The following is an 18650-nucleotide window of genomic DNA, read 5'->3' as shown; positions in this document are numbered from 1 at the left end:
CATCCCATGTAAATGAAACTTATTGACCAGCCAGAACAGATTGCATTGATGCTCAAACACAAAACCTTCAGAAAAGACAAAAAAAGGTTGCCTAAAATTTCATCGGATGAGAGGAATATTTCCAAGCACCTACCTTAGGGGCTGACACTCCCTTTTCAGTGTTAAGTATAAACAACAAAGTGGGTTCAGATGTCTTCTTTTCAGCCAAACTTGTCTTTTAACAAAAACTGTACATTTGGTTACTCAGAAATATCCTGAGACTTCATTTCAGAATTTCTTTCTCCAACAGTCCATGCTGAAGAGAGACAAAATAATGCGGAAATCTAAAAATTCTACACTGATGTTTTAAAACACGTTTTCATTCCACGATTGCAAAATTTATTTCATTTCCCTTATACGGAGCTGAAGACCATAAAGAAACACTCAAAGCTGAAGTAAAACATTTAATTTCAGATCAAGCAAAACATGTGTTTTACATGACCTGAAAAAATTTGTCAGATTTTTTGATTTCTGCAACATTCAGAGTAAATATTGACTGATCATTCAAAACAAGTTTATAAAAGATCCACCAGTCTTTCCGGTGAAATAAAGTCCTACCTAAATTGCCCAGATTTTATCAAAAGTAGCTGCCTCATAACACCAGTGGCTGAAAATTGGAAGCAATGTTGCTAATTCCAAGTGAAAGACATTTTCCTACAATGATTTTGCAACTTACTTCTGCTCTAGAAACGGTGCCAGGAAAAAGTTCAATTAATTTCTAAGAGGATATTCAAGCAGATTAAAACTCCTCAGGAGATCTTGGAAGGTGCTGTCAATTTTGACTAGATAATATTTTTCAGATATTTGCAATTTTGACAAAATATTTTCATTTGAGTAGAATAAATGATTAAGCTTTCATTTGTGTGAAATATGCTCCCCAAAGTAGTAAAGAAAGTGCAAAATAATGTTTCACATTATAGTTAAATGCACTTTAAAGTCTTTCAAATAAAACTTGAATTTGTTTAAGGAAGCTTTGATATTCTTGTTTTCTGTCTATAAACAGGATTTTCACTGAAAGGAACTCTCCGAGGTCTTCTGCACGTTCATATATTTAAAAAGTAAGTCTATTACTATGTCAAATGTGTCTCACTGGAAAAAGCTATTGACTTTTCCATTCTATTGCTTTAATTTTCCACTACTCTTGTACATTGGAATACTCCAGGTGGGTACTGTGTGTGCTCCTGATTATGCTGTGTTACACAGCAGGGAAACCTCTTATCTCAGACTGGTTGCCTAGTTGAGAAAAAAACACATTTAAGGTAGTAAACACAGCTGTGGAAGAAGTATTTTCTATTTCCTTGCTGTTTGTTTTAATGTACCAAAATGACATAATTATGGAAGTTAGCAAAAATGCCAAAATGTAAAACACAATAATAATTCCGTGTATGTGTTTCTATTATAGTCTGTATGTCCTCAGATATAGCTTTAAGCAGTCCAAGAAAATCTTTACAAGTGTCTTTTCTGCCTTATACTCTGTTTTGCCATGATAACTAAAATACAGAATTTCAGAGAAAAGGAATTTAGAAATAATCTGGTGGTTGCACTGGTATTAAAAAGTGTTCACATCTTGTTCTTGCCATTTTCATGCCAGCTTGGAATTTCTGGCTCGAAGATTTTTGTTTCTATTGTTTTCTTTTTGACTCTGCGCAATCTCTTTAAAGATAGGAAATCTGCAGATCTGTAAAAATAAAATAAAATAAAATAAAATAAAAATAAAAGAATAGAGGTTTTGTAAATCTAACCACCGCAACTCCATTTGAAGAGAATGAAATCTGAACTCTCAAAGAGAACAATGCCTCTTATTTATTTATTTTTCCAGCTTGCAAAGAAACAGAGTAATGCAATCGCTTTTATTTCCTATTCAAATGAGGCTGAAGTGTTTTCATCTGTGGCGTGTAAAGTCTGCTTTGCAAAGAATAAATTCGGAGCACACACATTGTAAGTATTTGCCAAGAGCACCGGGCTTATATTGGTTGAGTAAACAGCACTATAATATCATAATTGTAAAAACAAAACGTGCAGAAATATGTGATTGTCGTTTTTATTTTGACACTCCGTTACTCTCTGAAGTCCTAGTGGGAAAAGGTGAAAAGTTAAGCAGTCGAGAAGTTCTGCTCTACTCCGACCTGCAGCCGTTCCCCACCAGCCATTCACTAGAAGAAGAGCCAGGCTTCGACAGAGATCCTCAGCGCAAATTCTGACTGTAAAAACCCACAGCTATCCCCCCCGAAACCCTGTGTAAGATCACACCAATGAGGTCCTGGCCACTTTGGACTATGGAAGTTTTCATCTTTTACATCAACATGTGTAAGAACACAAAGGGCTTCGTCAAGTTCTTTTGAATGTGGCTGGAAAGCCTCGCGCTGGCACCAGCACACCTTTGGATCTCACTGCACCATCCTTTCACTCGGCCCAGAACTATTATTTTGCTGCCCAGAATTGTTGCAAGATGACTGTCTCCCTTTGTAATCTCTGCATTTTATCTAACTCCTTTTTCCAAAGCCAGAAAGGGTAATAGCCAGCTTTTGTACTACGCCACAAAAAAGCCTGGGACAGGTTTCAGGGAGATGGCTTTCTCTGCTCTCCAGTCTCCCGATACCTTCTCCGGACTGTAAGTGCCTTGAGACAAAGAGGAGCAGCAGGCACGATGAGGATTTCTGGTCTGCCTACAAGCAGTAAGAAGTGCAAGAGGAAGAAAAGATTTTAAGCCAAACCCATCATAGCAGTGGGACTGGGAAGAATGAGCCGGTGAGTGAGCAGCCCTGTCGGGAGGCTGATGGGTGACTAAAGCTCAGGAACCAAAATGGGGAGGCTAAGGCAGAAGCTACAGCAATGTGCTTCCAGCTGTTGATGAGACGGGAGAAGGAGCATGGGCACACAAAACATCCGTCCACCCCCACTGAAACCCTTTCTGCTGGTGTTAACAAGATCTGGATGAAGTCTGTGTTTCGTACCAGGTAAGCCCCACCAACAGGCAGGTTCCCCATGAAGACAGGGAAAAGGAAGAGGCAGCCATGCACACACACCTTGTTGCAGAGATCCTAGGGTTCGCTGCCAGTCCTTCAAGAGAAGAAAAGTCACAAATCCAAATGCAAGCATCATCATGTGCCCATCATTTCTAACATAGAGCGAGTCTGAAATCAGAGGGATGTCATATTAACCATTAATACTTCTTTTGGCAGCACATGAGAAAAAAAAAAAAAGTGGATTTTTTTATAAAACCGGCAGAAGTATTACTAAAAATATACAGGTTTGAAAGCAAGAAGGGACCACAGTAATCATTTGCTCTGATTTCCTGCACAGTACAAGCCATACAACCCTATTTAGTAATTTCTGCACCATTCTTTCATTCTCTGCTTGACTGAAAGGTCCCACTTGGAAGGGGAGTCCATCTTCATGAAAAAGTACAAGTCATGAAGAAGCCACCATGGCCCTTTGTTTTTTCCAAAGATGAATTTACCCTCTTTGAAAGAACAAATAAAAAATTAAATTAATCAATCAAATGCATCCAGTTCCTTGCCCAAATGCATTTTCAGCTAAAGACCTTTGATGAAAATCCTTTTCCTTCTGTAGGTGTTCATCCAGGCAGTACTTTACCTCACAGTACTTGCCTGCCTCAAAATAGTGAGTGATTCTTAAGAAAAACACCTTATTTCTCAGTCCCATATCAAGGCATTTTCCTAATAATAAAAGAACTCAGGCAGGCTCACAGAAGCACAAAAGATAAAGCCCCAAGAGCTATTTTTCAGTCACTGACTAGAGAACATCGTGATGAAGAAATCTGAGCTGAAGAAGAAAATAACCTCCATTTTCCCAATAAATGAAGACCTTCACAGGAATGTAAAATGAGTGTTAAAGCAGGGCATCTTGATGCTTCTTCCAGCAGGGCCTCTTTCAGGGACAAAGATGTAATTCAAACATGGAGACCAGAGAAAGGAAAGTCTTTTCCTCTACGCTTATGACCATGATGGTGACCTTACAGAGCCCCTTGAACAGCCGGCATGACAACGCAGCTACTGACGTCCTGCTTCCCCGAAGGGCTGTTCGAAGCTGCAGCCCGGACTGCGAAAGACAAAGGAGGAGAAGGTTCCCCTGTGCTGCACAGGAACGTTTTAAGAGACAAAGTTTCAATCATGGCAGTATGCATTTCAGCGAAGGACGTAAAAGTTAAGGAAGAAGATAAAATGATACAGCCCAGAAATTGCAGCCAGGGAAAGTCTAGCACAAATTTATCGGAAAAAAAAAAAAAAAGGCAAAGCTGTACTGAGGAACTGAACATGGAGTGTTTTTTGTATGACAGTCACAAGTTAGTAAGACTTTTTATACATATTATCTACTAGATATGTGTACAGGAGTACACATTGACAAACTGAACAGGAGAGGCCGGTAGGTCGTGTGATGGGAGTAGTAAAGACAGAAAGGTACGAAAAGAGATGTGATTTTGCTATTTTGATCTTTAACCTGCAAGGTGTCTCAGCCCCTTGTGAATGTCACTTTTTGTATTCGCTGCCTGAGCAGCCTAATTGCTGCGGTTTATTACTGCATTGATTTGTATGCTTTAACGTTGCCTGATTTGTGCTGATTGCACAGGCATTCGAACCTTGCGCCAAACACGGAATTAGCTGAACGGGATTTTCTGAGAGCTTTTTCCAACACTGCCATCATCCGCAGATCCGTCAAGGTCTAAATTATGAAAGTTTGGCTGACCTCTGTAGGATAACACGGTATTAGATAATTACGAAATGAGCAAAACAAAGGTGGTAAGCTACACTCCCGAGGTTTGCAAGGGAAGATCCACGTGTCGTGTTATGCCTGGGCTTTCACGAGCCTCTCTGCCAGCAAACCTGCCCGGCTCTGCCCCAGCCACAACAGACCAAAGGGAAACAACAGCCCTGGAAAGCTACGCCTCAAATTCTTTGATCAGTCAGTCATCTTTTAACAGGGATGTCAGCGATCTGGGAAAGCATTCCTACCGCATCGGGATGCAAAGAGACTTATCTAAACATCTGAAGTCCCGCAGAGAGGCAGCCCTGCTCCTATCTGAGAGACCGAGAAGTGAGTTACGGCTGAAGGAGATGTGACAGGCGGGAGAGAATAAGCAGAGAGAGCTGCCGTACTGGAGATGAATCAGCCCTCTTCTTGAGGAGCAACCGCCTGTGGCTACTCGGAGCTGAAAGCTACAGCAATAAATTTTAAGGCCTGAAAAGATCATTACAGTCATCCAGACCAGCTGCCCAGTCACGCAGGACGCCGGGTTTCCTGAAGCCATTCCTCCTGCCACTCCTGCCTATCCCGTGCCTGCGGGGCAGCGCCCTCGGTGGCCGAGGTCCTTTCCTCCTCGGCTCCTGGTCCGTTCCCCCTCTGCCCTTCCCCTCGCGCCGCTGTCACGGCTGTGCCAGACCTGCCCAGTGGCACCACAGCCGCTCAGGAAGGGCAGCTAGCGCAAATATTTTCTTGGGAGCGTTTCCCTGCTGGCCTCCATGACCTCAGAGAGGCCGGTGGCGTTACACCGCGGTGGAAGCACATGGGCTGGAAAGAGGAAGAAACCCTGGAAGGGTCTTTTCCTCACCGCCCAGCCCAGGGCAGGTCTCCTTTCCTGTAAAGATGGGTCGTGTATGCGCCGAGACGAATCGAGCGAGAGCTCCCATGTCACCAGGTCGCAGGGATGGAGGTCAGAAAGGCCAGGGAGTGGGCGAGGTTGCCAAGTATTTCCCATTCTGGAGGTGGAGGCCGTGGGCTGGGCCGTGGTGGCAAGGCAATGCCCTGCCTTGGGAAGGTTGTGATGTGTCAAGAGATGTCTAAGCAGCCCCTCAGCGACGCCGGAGAGGAGGGAAGGGATCTCACATCTCCAGCAATCTCCCCAGTATCAGCTTGTCCCTCACAGCCGACACAGCTGAGGCTGACATGGAGCCCCGGCTCCTCCCTTCAGTCAGGCCGGTGCAGTTTGGGGGAAAACAGGCAGAAGCATAAGCTCCTTGGCAAGTAAAAGAGACAGCCACAATTTGCCCTGAGTTTGTTAAAGGGCAAATTCGATCCCTAACACATTTTAGGTGGTGGTCTTTCTGCGGGGCGTATTTGCAGGCCAGGCTGACCCTGCGGCCTGGTAGCTGCAGGCCCGGCGCCTCCTGGGCACTCGCAGCGGCTGCCACCAGAGCCTGGCAAGTGCTCGGACGGGAGGGCAGGAACAACGCCCACCCAAACTCTTGGGAGACCTCGAGGGCTTTGATCCCAGACTCAAACATGCATCCTTCCGTCACCACGAATGGTGACATTCACAGGGGCACCCCCACAATCCTGTTTTTTGGAGGGCCACAAGTTCTCCAGAGCAGTGTGCATCGTGCCTGGGGGAAACGCCCCTCTTCTGCCTCCTGACCCAGCAAGGTTGCTCTGCAGAAACCTACTGAAATCTGACCAGAAAATCCCAGGCTCTCTGCCTGGATTTTCTTTTGGGTTTATTTCTCTTCCCCTGCTCCCAATTCTTTTTATTCCAAGCCCCTTTCCTGCATGTTTCCCTTCTATCATCGCCCTGTGAACATCCTTCTGGGCAGCTCGCTAGCCCTCTTCATTGGCCTCCATCTACCTTTTCCCCATACTGAACACACCAAGATTTTTACTTTGAAGCAGATGCAATTGTTTCCCGGCCTTAGGCTGAATACGAGGACTCTCAGACCCTTCACCTTTCCTTGCTGAACATCCTCCCCTAGCCAAGCAAGCCCTAAGCCGATGTGCTGGAGCTCCAGCAAAGCCCTCAAGTTGTCCAAGCTCTTCAGAAACCACCATTTTCTGGTGCTGTAAAACAAGAGTTAATCCATGTTTCCACTGTGGAGGTTGTGTGTGTGTGTGCTTTTTTTTTTTTTTTTAAGAAAAGGGGGGGAAAAATTCCTTTCATTCTTTGCCAACAATTTCCATGGAAATACAGTTTCCAGAAAAAAGAAAAAAAAAAAAAAAAAATCGGTGCCCAACCTAGAATATTTTATCCAGAAAGCAAAAAGTTTTTCTCTGAACAATTGAGAAGACTTCATCCAAAACTCTGAGAGGCTTCATCCGAAATATTTCGCCCGTCGGCTGGAGAAGAGACAAAGCTCCGAGGGGCGAGAGGCGACGGAAACACTCCCTAAAACCCTCCCCAAAACCCACCCCAAACCCTCCGGGCTCCCGGGCTGGGGGTCCCACGGCAGCCCCACGCAGGGCCGGCGGCGGGGGGGCCCCGTCCGGCTGCAGCCCCCCCCCAAAACCCGCGGGGCCGGCCCGGCTGGGTGCTCCCGCTCCTCCCGGCGGCGGCAGCTCGGCGCCCCCCTCCCGGGGCCGCCCCCGCGCGGCTCCCCGGGAACAATCGCCGCCTTGTCCCGCCGCCCCGTCCCGCTCCCCGGTGCCCGTGCCCGCCGGGGCCGGCGCTGGCGGGGCCGCCCGGCTCCTCGCCCGCCGCCGCCGCTCAGTCTGGGCCCCGAGGGGGCGGCGGCGGCGGAGCTTTGGGAGTGCGGGGGGGGGGGGGGACACACACCGCAGGTAGCGCTGCCGTGCCGCTGCCACGCGTGACCGCGGCGTGGCGCTCTTGGCACGGCCACGGGGAGGCTCCGAGCACGCACCCCCCCCCCCCCCTCCCGTCGGTTTCTCCCCCCCCCCTCCTTCTCCGCCCGCTTCGGCCCCGGGGTTCGGGCCGGAACGGGGAAGGGGGGGCCCGGGGCGGCGCGGCGAGCATGTGCGGGTAAACAATGGGCGTATTGTGGGGTGGGAGGCAGGCGCCGGCTCCTGCCCCGCGAAGGCGCTCGCCCCACCGGATGTGTTAAATAAAAACCGCTGGGGGAAAAAAGAAAAAAAAAAAAAAAGCTAAAAAACGGCCAAAAAAAAAAAAAAAAACACGGGAGGAAAGTCCAGAAATTCGGGTGCGGGACGGTGGAGGCGGGGGGCAGGAGTCCCGCAACGCGCGAGGGGTTGCGGAGGCGGGGACGGCAGCGGCTGCGGATGTCCTTCCGAAAAAAATAAAGTCAGCGTGGGGCTGTTGTGGGTATACCTGGCGGATTCCCCCCCCACGCTTGCTTTTTAACATCCAAACTTTTTTTCCCCTTGCTTCTGAATAAAGGCAGAGCACCCGTTGCCGCGGCAGGCACCCCTTCCCCCCTTATCCCCCCTTATTCCCCCTTATCCCCCCTTATCCCCCCTTATTCCCCATTATTCCCCCATTTCCCGGGGCTGGGTGCAGCGGCTGCCGCCGGCCCCGCTCCTCTCCCCGGCGCTCAGGCGGCACCTTCCTGCCCGGGCGTGTTGGAGAGCAGTGCCCTGGAATTTATGGCACCGATGGGCTTCCCCCCGCTCTCCCCCTCTTCATCTGCTCAAAATCTCTCCGACTGGATGCAAATCGGGAGCTTTAACAAACCCGCTTCCACCCCCCCCCCCTCCCCAGTCGTAAACGTGTCCCGCTCCGGTTCCTCTCTTTAGAGAAAAAAAAAAGGGGGGGGGGATATTTCCATAGACCTAAGTGAATCATATAATGAAATGCTTGGGGGTTTGTTTAATGTGATTTTATATGAGCTGTGGACATTTCCAAAGCAAACAATGAGTTCAAGTACAACATGCACGGTTGTGTTACAAGTGTTACCCAGCTGGCTACGAGATCTTCGGTGAGCAAACAGGCTAAATCTGGAGGGTAAACAACTTCAGAAAAAAGGAAAAAAAAAATCTACAACTCCAGGTCACTGAAAACAGCCTTTTATTTGTTTTCCTTAGTGTCTTGTAAAATCCGATCCATTTTTTTCGCCATAGAAATCACCGCGGCCGGGCACAGCCGGAGAGCGGCTCGCCCCGTCCCGGCCGCTCCCCGGTCCCGGGGCTCGGAGGAGGCGGCTGCGGCTCCTCTGGACGGGTTTTGGGGTGCTGGGGGGCGAGGGAAAGGGGGACGAGCCCCTCGCCCCCCCCTCTGGGGGGCTGCCACCCCGCGGCAGGGCTCTTGCGACGGCGGAGGTGTGATGGGGGATTTGGGCTCCACCGGAGCCGGACCTGCCTGCAGGCGGCCCGGGGCGGTGGGGATGCAGGAAATGATGCAACCAAAAACCGAGATTTTTTTTTTCTTTTTCTTTTTTTTTTCTTTTTCTTTTTTTTTTGGGGGGGGGGTGGTACGAGGGTTTATTAGAGGGTTTATTTCGCTTAACGCACACGCTCCGGACCACGTCCCCCAGGAGGGGAAGAGCAAGCCGGGTGAGGCTAGGCGCTAACCATTACCGCCACCGGAGCTGAAATCGCACCGGGGACCGGCGGGGTGCTCCCGAGCCACCGGCGAGGCCGGCAGGAGCGGGGCGGCACAGCCCGGGGGGGGCTTCTCCGCCCCCCCCCCCCTCCGGTGCTGCGGGCTGGGGGCTGGGGGCCGGCCGAGCCCCCTCGGAGGCTGCACGGTGCTGGGGGGGGGGGGGGGAGACGGAAACCTCCCCACCGCTCTGCCTCGGATGTTGCTGTTGGTATTCACTTTAAAAGAGCTTGAATGGGACTTTTTTTTTTTTTCCTTTTTTTTTTTTTTTTTTAAGCCGAAGCTTTGTTGTGCTAAACTAGTTGGACGAGTTAGGGTGTCGCTGCTCCCGATTGCTCTGGCCAATGGAACCCGATCCACCCTGCTGTGCGTAAGAGCGCAATTAAGGATTTAACCAAGCCTATGCTGCGCCCCAGCCAGCAGTCTGCCGGAGACAGACACAGCGCCGCAGCCTCCTCCCCCAGCCATGGCTGCTTAGCCCCGAGCAGCCCCAGCAGCAGCCCCAGCCCGCAGCCGGCTCCGAGCTATGACAGGAGTATTTGACAGAAGGGTCCCCACCGTCAGGTCCGGCGACTTCCAGGCTCCTTTCCAGAGCGCCGCAGCCATGCACCACCCGTCCCAGGAGTCTCCCACTTTGCCCGAGTCCTCGGCGACGGATTCCGACTACTACAGCCCGACGGGGGGAGCCCCGCACGGCTACTGCTCGCCTACCTCGGCTTCCTACGGCAAAGCGCTCAACCCCTACCAGTACCAGTACCACGGCATGAACGGATCCGCCGGGAACTATCCCGCCAAAGCCTATGCAGACTACAGCTACGCCAGCCCCTACCACCAGTACAGCGGGGCTTACAACCGCGTCCAGGGCTCCGGCAGCCAGCCAGGTGAGAGCTGGGCTCCGGGGGGGGCGGCCGGAGGGGAGCCCCGGGGGTGGGGGGGGGTGGAGAGCGTCCCGACCCTGCCCCGGGGACGGAGGGGATGCAGCTGCCAGCAGAGGGAAGGGAAAAAATAAAAGAAAGGGGGAAAAAAAGGAAAACAAAAAAACAAAAAAAAAGATAGAAAGAAAATAGCCAAAAAAGAAAGAAAGAAAAACAAAGAAAGAAAAAAGAAAGAAAAATGAAAGAAAAAAGAAATAAAAAAAAAGAAAAAAGAAAGGAAAAAAAGAAAGAAAATAAAAAGGAAAAAAAAATGTTATTATTTTTTTAAGGGGGGAAGGCCGGGTGTAGTTTTCCTGCCCACCCCGCGCGATGCGAAGCGCACGGAGCCCGTCGGAAAGGGCTGCTGGTGGTGGTGCTGCAGGCAAGCAGCCGTCGGGCAGCGGCCCCGGCCCCCCCCCCCCCCCCCCCGGCTGCCTCCCTCCTCCTTCCCCCCGCAGGAAGAGGGGGAAAAGAGCCGAGCCTTGTTGTGCGCCTCCGCCTCGGCTTCGCGGTGGCAAAGAAAGTTTTCCTTCCCCCTGCGCTCGGAGGGGCGGGGGAGGAGAGTGGGAGGGGGGAGCCCCGCGGCGGCAGGGCTGCAGAGCCGGAGGATTTTATTTTTTTAGTTGTTTTTTTTTTTTTTTTTTACCGCGTTTTTAGCGCTTTGCCTTTACTGCTTCCTAAGATGGGGGGGGGGAATAAATGAAAGGGGGGAAAAATCAATAAATCCGGCGAGCCCCCAGCCGAGCGCATGGAGGGGGGGGGGGGGGGAGGCTCGGCTGGGGACCAGAGCGGCTTGGGGACGTGCGGGGGAAGCGATCGCCGCCGGGGGTCGGGCTGCGGGGGCCGGATCCGCGCAAACCCCACGCGTGGGGGGCGAGGCCCCGCGCTCCCGGCCGCTCGGCGCCGCCGCCGCCCGGGGCCGCCCGGCCCGGAGGAGCCCCGGCGCCCGGCGCGGCCGCAGGAGGCGGAGGAGCCCCGGGGGGGGTCGGTCCCGGAGGGCAGGGAGCGGCCCCCCCCCGGCGGAGCCCCGGCGGGAGGAGCCCGGGGGGGGGGAGCCGCGGGGGCCCCGTCGGGCCGGCGCCGCTGCCCGGCCCGGCTCGGCTCGGCTCGGCTCGGCTCGGCCCGCGGGCGGGACAACGCCGCCGCCGTGTCCGGGCCCCGCGCCTTAACGTCTGCGTGTCTGTCTTGTCTGTGCGTCTGTCTGTCTGTCTGTCTCCCTCCCGCCCTTGCGCCCGTGCAGAGAAGGAGGTGGCGGAGCCCGAGGTGAGGATGGTGAACGGCAAACCAAAGAAAGTGCGCAAACCCCGGACTATTTATTCCAGCTTTCAGCTGGCGGCGTTGCAGAGGAGGTTCCAGAAGACTCAGTACCTCGCCCTGCCCGAGCGGGCCGAGCTGGCCGCCTCGCTGGGACTCACGCAGACACAGGTACGGCCCGGCACGGCCCGGCACGGCTCGGCACGGCGGGATGGGGAGCCGGGAAGGGCAGGGTCGAGGGGCCGGGGGCCGGCGGGGTCTCCCCCGGCACTCCCGTGCCCGGGCTGGCAGTAACGGTGTCGCTTTCCTCCTCCTCCTCCTCCTCTCTCCTCCCGTCCCCCCTTCCCAGGTGAAAATCTGGTTCCAGAACAAGCGGTCCAAGATCAAGAAGATCATGAAGAACGGGGAGATGCCTCCGGAGCACAGCCCCAGCTCCAGCGACCCCATGGCCTGCAACTCGCCCCAGTCGCCTGCGGTTTGGGAACCTCAGGGCTCGTCCCGCTCCCTCAGCCACCATGCCCACGCACACGCTCACCCTCCAAACTCCAACCCGTCCCCCGCATCCAGCTACCTGGAGAGCTCCTCTTCCTGGTACCCCGGTGCCAACTCCATCAACTCCCACCTCCAACCCCACGGCTCCCTACAGCACCCGTTAGCGCTGGCCTCTGGGACAATTTATTAGAGCCTGACCCTTTATTATTATTAATTATTATTATTATTATTATTTGTTCCTTGGACTCCTGTGTTTTACTGTTAAGGAATAATAACGAAAGGAATGCATATGGGGAATTTTTAAAGGGAAACGAAACAAACAAACAAACAAAAAAAGATTAAAATGTGTAAAGCTTGTGCATGTAACTTATTGCATTTCAAAGGAAACCCTTTTTTATACGATACGGACATTTTTTGGCTCAGCTGTGGACACTATCAATGGTGCCTTGAAATCTATGACCTCAACTTTTCCAGAGACTTTTTTTCAATGTTATTTTAACCCTGTAAATAATTGTAGATAGAGGAATTAAACTGTATATTCTGAATAAAATAAAATTATTTCGACCACGAGGAGCGTTTCCAAATTCCCCCCTTCTTCTGCCGGTGAGAAAGGAAAAGAAAAAAAAAAAAAAAAGGAGGAAAAAGGAAAAAGAAGGCCGGGTTTTTGCGGAGAGGGACGAGGCCGGCGGGTGCTGAGCAGGGCGCGGGGGCTGGGCAGGATGCGGCCCCCGCCACCGAGGGGCTGCGGCGCGGCTCCCCGCAGCCCATGGGGTTTTTTATGGGGTCGCGGCTGCTGCCGAAGCGAAGCTGGAAGCGGGGGTCTCGCCTCCAGCCGCCCCGAGAGCAATTAGCGTCGAGAGCCGCGCACTCCACAGCCCGGCTAATTACACAAATTACCTCTCCGTCCGAGGGAGCCGCTGAATACGAGAAAAGGAGAAAAACGAGGGCTCCGCTCCCCTCGCTCCCATTAAAAGCCGGGCTGGGGCGCTCGCAGCGGGTCCGTCTGAAGGAGGGACTTGGCCGGCTCCGCACGCACAAACGCCCGGCGGAGGATGCCCGGGCTCCGAGCTGCCCCCGGCCACCGGGGCTCGGCGGGGACAGAGCCCGCAGGGCTGGGAGAGGACCCGAAAATGTGTCCCCCCCCCGGTGCGCTTACCTGCGGGGGGCTTGCTCCCGGCGCCGTGCTGCGTGCGGTGCGCTCCCCCCCCCCCCCCCCCCCCCCCCCCAAGGAAAGCAGCCCCGGGGGTGCTGTTTTGTAACAGGTCTGGGGGTTGCTAAACGCCCTGCAATACAATAGACAGGGCTGCTCGCTGAAAGCTTCGCCCTGAAAGCCGGGGAGGGTGCGGGGGTGCCGCCGGGCACGGTGCCGGGGAGCGGGCAGCCCTGCCGGGGGGAGCCGGGGGGAGCCGGGGGGAGCCGGGGGGAGCCGGGCCTCTCCCGCAGCCCCACGGCGGCTCCGGGCACCGGCTCCTGCTCGTTTCCCCCGACAGGTTGCGGGGAGTTTCCGCGGCCGTGGAGCTGCTGAAACGCTCGGCTTTGTCTGCTGCTATAATTTCCACCTCCTGAAAAGAAAAAAGAAAAAAAAAATGCTCGACCTTTTCATTTTCTTCTGTTCTTCTCTTCATTTCGCTCTAGCCAAGCATTAATTTATTTATTTTATCTTTTTTTTATTTTTTTAACGTGCAGCAAGAGCTTCCCCCCCCCTCCCTGAGATTCCTTCCCTTCGCGGAAAGGCTCGGACACAGGAGGTGGAAGTCTCTTTCCCAGGTCGGTCCCCCCCCCTTTCCTTTGAAGAGCTGCTGGGCTCTTGTAACCTGCAGGGGCAGGGAGGGCAGGAAGGGCTGCGGGGCAGCGGGATGCGGGGCAGCGGGATGCGGGCAGAGCTGGGGATTTGCCCCGCCGGGGAGCCCCGGCTCCGGCACCGCTCCCCTCGCCCCCCTCCAGCCCCGGCTCGGTTTCCCCGCCGCCCCCTCTCCACCATTAATTTCCTCCCATATAGAGGGGCAGGAGCCTGGCACGGCGTCCCGGGGGAGGGCAGCCAGACCCGGGTAGCACACGCGAGGTGTCCGGCCGGCAGCCCCCCGGGCAGAGCCCCTGGCCGGGGGGATGCTCCGGGCCCCCCCAGCCCCGCTCACCCCGGCGCCTGCCCCCGGCCGGGCGCACCCCGGGGCTCCGGCGGCGGCCGGAGGGAGCCTGGCTTGTGCGGGCCTCCCCGGGAAGGGGATGGGATGAACTGTCCTTTGTCTGACGCTGGGTTTGGGCTCGGCGGATTGCTGGCTCGGGGCTTTTTTTTTCTTTTTTTTTTTTTTTTTTTCTTTTTTTTTTTTTTTTCCCTCTCTCTCTTCCCCTCCCTTCTCTTTTCCTGGCGGCTATTTCCATGCGGAGCCGGGGCAGCTCGGGGAGCCGAGAGGAGCCACATTCCTGTGGGTGCCGAGCGGCTCCAGGGCTGAGCCGCAGGGCCTGACACACGCACACACACACACACACACACACACGCTGCAGCCCCGGCTGCCCCGGCCCGAGGCCTCCTGACACTGCCCGCACCCCTGGAGCTCTCCCACCCGCGGCAGACCCCCCTGCACACGCACCCAGAGCTGACCCAGCCGAGGGCGGCGGGGAACAAACCCCAGGGGAGCCCCACCGCACCCTGCCCGGGCATCTCCGCATCCCCCGGCACGGAGGAGCCTCCACCCGGGGGAGCGCTGCCTCCTCGGGAAGCCGTTCCCTTTCCCTCCCCCTCCATCCCCGGGGATAAAAACCCACCCCCTCCAACCTGTCACGGCGTCGAGCAGCCCTCCTGGCTTTTTAGGGCTTTTCTTTCGCCCTCTCCCTCCCCTCCGGCTCCCCCCGCGGTGCGCGGTGCCTGCGCGGGGCTCCGGGCGCTCCGCGGCGCGGCCGGCGGGGGAGCATCGCAGCATCGCCCATGTGGCATCCATTAGGGATTTTCTACCACGCAATTTTGCGACTGACAGACTTTTAGGTGGTTCGGCTGTGGATTACGGAAAGGGGATCTATTGCTCGGGGAGAGTCGGGCTTGGGGGGTGGGGAGAAACCCCTCTTCTTGCTTTCGGGCGTTTCAGCGGACGCCTGCAGTAACGTAATAACCTGTTTTATAGGTCAGGCAAGAGCCGTGAAAATAGGAACTGCGGAGTTTACATTAAGCCTCCCTTTCTGTCTCTCTCTCTTTTTTTTTTTTTTCTTTTTAGGGAGAATCTGTCTTCCATCAATTAAACGTTTCTGCTCTTTGTTCTGCGGTGCGTCTATTTACACGCGAGTTAGGAGGCTGAGCGATGGTTTATCTGCCAGAGACACCGACCCGATAAATCCCGACGCCCACGCCACGGGTGGCTGCGTGTACATCCCCCCACGCACCCGACCTTTAAGGCCGCAGGAAAAACTCCCGGGCCCCCTCGGCCTCCCCATTTCCCTCCAGGTGAGGGCCCGGGGAGCCGGCCCCGGCCAGTAGCTGCTCCTGATTCAGCACTTGGCAAGGAGGAGCCTGGCGGTGGCTCCTCGCTCTCCTCCCGCCGGCAGTCCCGGAGAGGTTGCCTAAACCTCAGCCTGGGCTCCGCAGCAGCAGCAGCAGCGAGCCTCGCCGGGCCGGATCCTGCCCTGACTCCGCGCCCTGCCCTCCCCGCGCCCCGGGAGCCCTGGGCGCTCCCCTCCACGCGCCCCGCACCGCGCCTTCGGGGGGCTTCCTCCCCCAGCTCCCCGCTGAGCTTCCCTTCCCCTTTCTCGGCACCGTTTCTATCGATGGCCGGGGGCTGCTGCAGCCCGGGGAGAGGAGAGAGGGCCGGGGTCGGTCCCCCCCACCCTCCCCCGCGCCCCCTCCTCGGGCAGCACCGCGCAGCCCCTCGCATGCACCCGCCGAGCGGGGTTAAGGAAAGCTAATCGGGAGGGGAACCAGCCCGAGGAGTTAACCTGGCTAGCCGCAGGTAGTCCTGTTAGCCAGGCTCTTTTGGCTAATTAATTCCAATTAAGCCGGGGCTGCGCTAATTTCCTTAAGGACCCCCGACGACCGGGCCAGCGGGCGCGCGGAGGCTCCGCACCTCTCCGCGGAGGGTGCCCGGCACCGGCCCCCCGCGCCCGGCAGCAGCCCTGGGGCTCCCCCCGGGGCTCCCCCCGGCCGGTTCCGAGGCTTGGGGCACCTGGGAGGGGGCCCGGGGCAGGAGGGAGCCGGCGTTTGGGGCTGGGGGAGCCTTCGGGGAGCCTTCGGCGGGGAAGATCCGCGGTGCCAGACGGGACGGTCCCGGCAGGAGCCCGGAGCATCAGCCCCCGGCTGCCAGCAGCCTCGCACTCCTCGAGGTTTGGGCACGTAACGCCGCAGACCACTGATTTGCTCTTTTCTTAATTCCCGCTCTTCTCGTTCCCTATGAATCAAACAGCCTTTTGTCCTTCGGAGTTTGATTTGATCGCTACTGTTCGCATTTCACTTTTGTATTTTTCTCTCCCTATACCATTACTCATTGAGTGCCCCGTGAAATTACAATCGTACATTTTCAACTCAGCAACCCATTTGCAGTGCAAAAATAGGGTCTAAATAATGGCTGAATTAGCCCTACTGGACAGTTTCAGATGTAACACTCTGTAATAATTATATTGCAGGCTGGATTAGGATGCTATTATCATAATCTGGACGTTTACAATTATCTGTAATTTGCAAAGATGCGCCAGGTCTTGATTACAGCAGTTTTTTTTTATCAAGCTAACCATCACTAAACAGTGACAGTAATAACAGCTAATTTTGCTGGCAATATAAGAGGTGCTGGGGTGTGCAAACAATTTCACACCTGGATGTGCTCACTCAACCAAGAATATAGAGAAAGAGCTTCTGCCCTGAGACTCAGAAAAATATCCTACACCGCTTCTGGTCGGTGTAGGTTCCCAGACCCCGATCCTTGCCTAACCGCTTGGCGCAGGGGGTAAGTTTGGGGGTTCGGCTCGGGTTGGGGCTGCTTTGCGGCTGCTTCTCGCCTCCCTTCGAGGCACGCTCCGGCTTTTCTCTTTCGTCGCTGCCTCCCCGCTCCTTTCCCCCGCCGGGGCCGGGAGGCTCCGCGGCTCCGCTCCCCTCGGGGGGCGGCGGGGGGCTCGGGGGGGGCGGCGGGCCCGGGCTCCCGCAGGGGCTGCGCGGGGGCTCCGCGCCCGGCGGAAAAAACGCGCTGGCCCTGCGGCGGGGCGGGGACAGCGCGCCGAGCCGTGCCGAGCCGTGCCGGGCCGTGCCGAGCCGTGCCGAGCCGTGCCGGGCCGTGCCGGGCCGTGCCGAGCCGTGCCGAGCCGTGCCGAGCCGTGCCGAGCCGTGCCGGGCCGTGCCGGGCCGTGCCGAGCCGTGCCGGGCCGTGCCGGGCCGTGCCGAGCCGTGCCGAGCCGTGCCGGGCCGTGCCGGGCCGTGCCGAGCCGAGCCGTGCCGAGCCGTGCCGCGGGGGCAGCGGCGGCGGGGAGGCGGCCTCGCCCAGCCCTGCGGAGCTCCGCGCCCCCGGCACGGCTCGGCACGGCTCGGCACGGCTGGGAGGCAGGCGCGGGGAGCTGCCGCCGCTCCATCCATAGATGCCGCTGTTTCATGAGAGTCTCCCTGGGCGAGTGGGGGAGATGGCTCTGCCTCCGCTGTCATTCGCTCCCCAGCCCGCCGGCGCCCGTGTCACCTTCTCCCACCGCGTTACGCTAATTGGGCTGCTTCGTTAGCTGCTCGCTCGCTCGCTGTCGGGGCATCGTTTGAGCCTGCCCTCCGAATCGCGCGTGGGGTGGGCGCCACGCACCCGGGGGCTGCCCCGCTGCAGCCCACGGGGAGCAGCGAGCCCCCCTCGGCCTCCCCCAGCCTCTGCTCGGCGCCGAAAGGGTTAAAGCGGAGCGGGGCGGGGGGGGGGGGCGGAGGGGGGGGGGGGCAAACAGTCTCGGCTCGGCTCGGCCCGGCTCGGCTCGGCCCGGTTACCGGTCCCGGGGGCTCACCCGAGCATCAGCCCCGTTCTGCGGGAGCTCGGGGAACCGGCGCGAAGGCAGCGCCCGTGTGCGCGTGTAAACGGGGCTGATGCGGAGCGAGCAGGGCGCTCGCACACGCCCGCACATCCCCGCGCAGGATGCTGTTGGTTTAAATGTATGGTAGCTTTCTCTCCAGTGTCATCTGAATAATTCAGTGAGCCCCACTAGCAGCTGTACTTCTGAAGCCTCTTCCATTCTTTTCAGCATTATAATTTTGGTTAATTTTCAATTTTAGGCCCTACGTCTCTGCAATTTGTGTATGAATAACAGAATAATTTTCCTCTTTTGTTTCGCCTTTCCTGTTCCTGAATCTAAATAAAGATGGCTTTTTAGTATTAAAAGTGGAAGAAAATTACAGGTAATTATCTTTGACGGTAAAAACGCTGTAATCAGCGGGCTACATGAAAAATTACTCTAATTATGGCTGCATTTAAGAGAATGGAAAAAAACCTTCTTGTGGATAAAAACCTTAAATTGTCCCCAATGTCTGCTTCAAATTGGATGGCACTGCAGCTGGAGGCTTTGTTCAGAATTGATCCTGGGGAGCTCTGAACCCAAAGTTTCACAGTGGGAAGGGGAAAAAAAGAAAAGAAAACATTTTTCCTAATGTAACAATACGAATGGTAGAAAATGACAAGACTGATCGGTTTTAAACCACTCTGAAGACTGACTGAGCGTGGAAGTTGCTCAAAAAAAAACAAAAAAACACCCCCCAAAAAACTGGTATATTGGTAAGTAGT

The 18650-nt window shown here is 55.3% G+C and overlaps 1 protein-coding gene and 1 long non-coding RNA gene across 2 annotated transcripts in view; both read left to right on the top strand.

Annotated features, from left to right (window-relative positions):
- The first annotated feature begins 9138 nt into the window (after positions 1 to 9138).
- On the top strand, positions 9139 to 12504 carry DLX5 (distal-less homeobox 5). The gene is made up of 3 exons (XM_080578576.1): positions 9139 to 10158; positions 11432 to 11616; positions 11795 to 12504. The coding sequence occupies exons 1-3, from the start codon at positions 9804 to 9806 to the stop codon at positions 12125 to 12127; spliced, it is 873 nt and encodes a 290-aa protein (XP_080434702.1). The 5' UTR covers positions 9139 to 9803; the 3' UTR covers positions 12128 to 12504.
- Positions 12505 to 17376: 4872 nt separating this feature from the next.
- LOC308188991 overlaps positions 17377 to 18650 on the top strand; it is a 40172-nt gene continuing 38898 nt past the window's right edge. Inside the window, exon 1 of the long non-coding RNA XR_013945927.1 lies at positions 17377 to 18641. This is a non-coding gene — a long non-coding RNA (uncharacterized lncRNA). The remainder of the gene's footprint in view (positions 18642 to 18650) is intronic.

The sequence above is a fragment of the Anser brachyrhynchus genome (genome assembly GCF_964034855.1).
Source record: "Anser brachyrhynchus genome assembly, chromosome: 2".
NCBI classification, from domain to species: Eukaryota; Metazoa; Chordata; class Aves; order Anseriformes; family Anatidae; genus Anser; species Anser brachyrhynchus.
Note: the sequence above shows the minus strand (reverse complement) of the source record. Positions and strands in the feature narration are given on the sequence as shown.